General features: G+C 33.2%; 1 protein-coding gene across 17 annotated transcripts in view; it reads left to right on the plus strand.

Moving 5' to 3' along the window:
• LOC124954317 (transcription factor E2F2) overlaps positions 1-2,500 on the plus strand; it is a 13,675-nt gene that overhangs the window by 8,785 nt on the left and 2,390 nt on the right. For 9 of the 17 annotated variants that reach the window (XM_047507086.1, XM_047507067.1, XM_047507069.1 and 6 more), the window contains 5 exons: positions 1-133; positions 364-502; positions 720-933; positions 1,469-1,742; positions 2,012-2,459. The exon at positions 1-133 is cut by the window's left edge and continues 25 nt beyond it. In XM_047507086.1, coding sequence (XP_047363042.1) covers positions 1-133; positions 364-502; positions 720-933; positions 1,469-1,742; positions 2,012-2,459 — 1,208 coding nt within the window. The remainder of the gene's footprint in view (positions 134-363; positions 503-719; positions 934-1,468; positions 1,743-2,011; positions 2,460-2,500) is intronic. The other 8 variants (XM_047507076.1, XM_047507077.1, XM_047507084.1 and 5 more) reach the window with 1 other exon arrangement.

Raw genomic sequence — 2,500 nt, forward strand, 5'->3', positions numbered from 1 at the left:
TTCATTAGATGAGATACAGTCGCAAAAGGTAGCTGAGGAAACGCCGAGTCCTCATCTGCAGGATCATCAATATGGACAAACTCCTTGCTATCAAGTGTCCAGGAAGCCAACTCAACCACCGCCTAGAACCGAGGTACGTTTAACGATGAAATAATTCACGTGATTTTTATGTTTTCAAATCTCTGTGTGTCTGTGTGTGTGTGTGTGTGTGTGTGTGTGTGTGTATAGAATGAGAGAGGGGATGGCTAGGTGGGTAGGTAGCTGGGGGAGGTAAAAGAAAAATAAACAAAAATAGAAATGATCTCTTTTTATGACATATTGTCATTGCGAAATCTTAACACCTTTTATTTGGGACTTTAACAGATATCGGTACAGGCGGTTAAAAGAAGACTGAATTTGGAGGTTGGTACGACGGGAGCTAGTCATTCTACGTTCAAAGCACCTAGAGGTAAACGTAGAAGATCTGGATCAAATTCTATTGCCGGTCATACGCCTACGAAAAGTACGTAAAATTATTGATTAATACGTTGTAATGAATATTTATCTTTTATATTATCTTATTCTATCAATATTTAAATTTGATTTTTGTTTTATTTATTTATTTATTTATTTATTTATTTTTCATTTATTTTTTCATTCATTCATTTATTTATTTATTTATTTACTTATTTATTTATTTATTTATTTATTTATTTATTTATTTTTTTTTTGTTTTCCAGGTAAAACCGTCGAGAGAACACGTTACGACACATCGTTGAGTTTACTTACGAAAAAGTTCATACACTTGGTCGAAAGTAGTCAAGACGGTGTCGTCGATTTGAACGTAGCGTCTGAAAAGTTGGAGGTACAAAAGCGTCGTATATATGATATCACGAATGTATTAGAAGGCATTGGAATATTAGAGAAGAAAAGTAAAAACAATATACAATGGAAGTACGTGTCCGACATTTGATTTGGGAAAAAAAAAAAAAAAAAAAAAAAGAAAAAAGAAAAAAAAGTCAAGCCGGGGTGATTATGAAAGTGTTATAAAAAAGTCATATATACATAAATAGATATATATTGTTTTCGATTTTGAGATGATTTTTCAATGTACTTTTTTGGCTTGAATTATTTCAAAATTATTACTTTTATTTTTCTTTCCCCGTAATGACAAACAGAAAAAAAAGCAAAACAAAAAAAAAAAAAAAAAAAAAAAAAAAAAAAGAAAGAAAGAAAAAAAAGTAAGTATATTCATTATTAAAGAAAAATAATTCTTTTGCGTTATTTAAATATTTTATTAAATAGTAATAGCGTTTATTTTAATAATAAAGACTTGGACGAACTTTCATAATCACCTCTATATATATATATATATATATATATATATATATTTATATTTAAAATGATCTTATTAATAATAGGAATAAGTCAAAACTAATGATCTCGTTTTTTTTTTCTCTCTCTCCCTTTCTCTCTCTCTCTTTTTTAGGGGTGGTCAGCTACCCAACGACAGGAACGATATTGCTACGCTAAGGAAAGAATTAGCGGACTTGGAAGCTAAAGAGAATACCCTAGATCGATTAATACATGGTGCTGATAAAAATCTTAGGGAACTCTGTGCGGATAGGCAATATGCTTATGTAACTTATCATGATTTACGTTCAGTACCAATGTACAAAGACCAAGCGATAATGGCGGTTAAAGCACCACCAGAAGCTACACTTCATGTCCCTCAACCTATTAACAGTCTCGGTCAACAAAAGGTAATTTACATCTTAATCTTTTCAAATTAATAGAGAGTGATTTGTTCCTATCTTTTGTTCCCATTGTTTTTTTTTTTTATTATTATTATTATTTCTTTCTTTTCTCTTTGAACCCGTTTCTTTTTTTTTTTTTTTTTTCTTTTCCTTTTCTTTTTTCTTCTTTTTTTTCTTTTTCGTTTTTCTTTTCTTTTAACCCAGAACAATTAAGAACGAATAAGATCTCTCGCGTCATATTTCTTTCTTTCTTTCTTTTTCTTTTTTGTTTTTAGCTACAAATGCACATGAGGTCGTCACACGGAGAAATCGAAGTATTTCTATGCCCAGACGATCCAACTGTTAAATCTCCTACTCCTGGGTATGCGACGACACCGACACCAACACCAACACCGACACCAACACCAACACCAACACCAACACCAACACCACCAACAACGACGACGACGACGACGCGATCCGTGCCTTCTGTAAAAGAATCGGAAGTACCTTATCTCCCTCCGGAACTTTTAGTCAACGGAGTTACCGAAGTTCGTGTCAAACAAGAACCTAATCCGGAAGTTAGTGTTCTAAATAGTTGTACGAGTATGCCGTCTACTTCGAACGAGGTTACAACCAGTATAGCGGGTATGAGGGACGCATTGCTCTGCGAATCGGATGATTATGGACCAATGGGCGGTGGCAAGTTCCAGCTACAAACAGAGGACCAAATTGACGCTACAGGTAGGAATACCTGCAGATAATAACATTTTCTTGTTTTCAAT

Source organism: Vespa velutina, chromosome 15 (assembly GCF_912470025.1).
Source record: "Vespa velutina chromosome 15, iVesVel2.1, whole genome shotgun sequence".
NCBI classification, from domain to species: domain Eukaryota; kingdom Metazoa; phylum Arthropoda; class Insecta; order Hymenoptera; family Vespidae; genus Vespa; species Vespa velutina.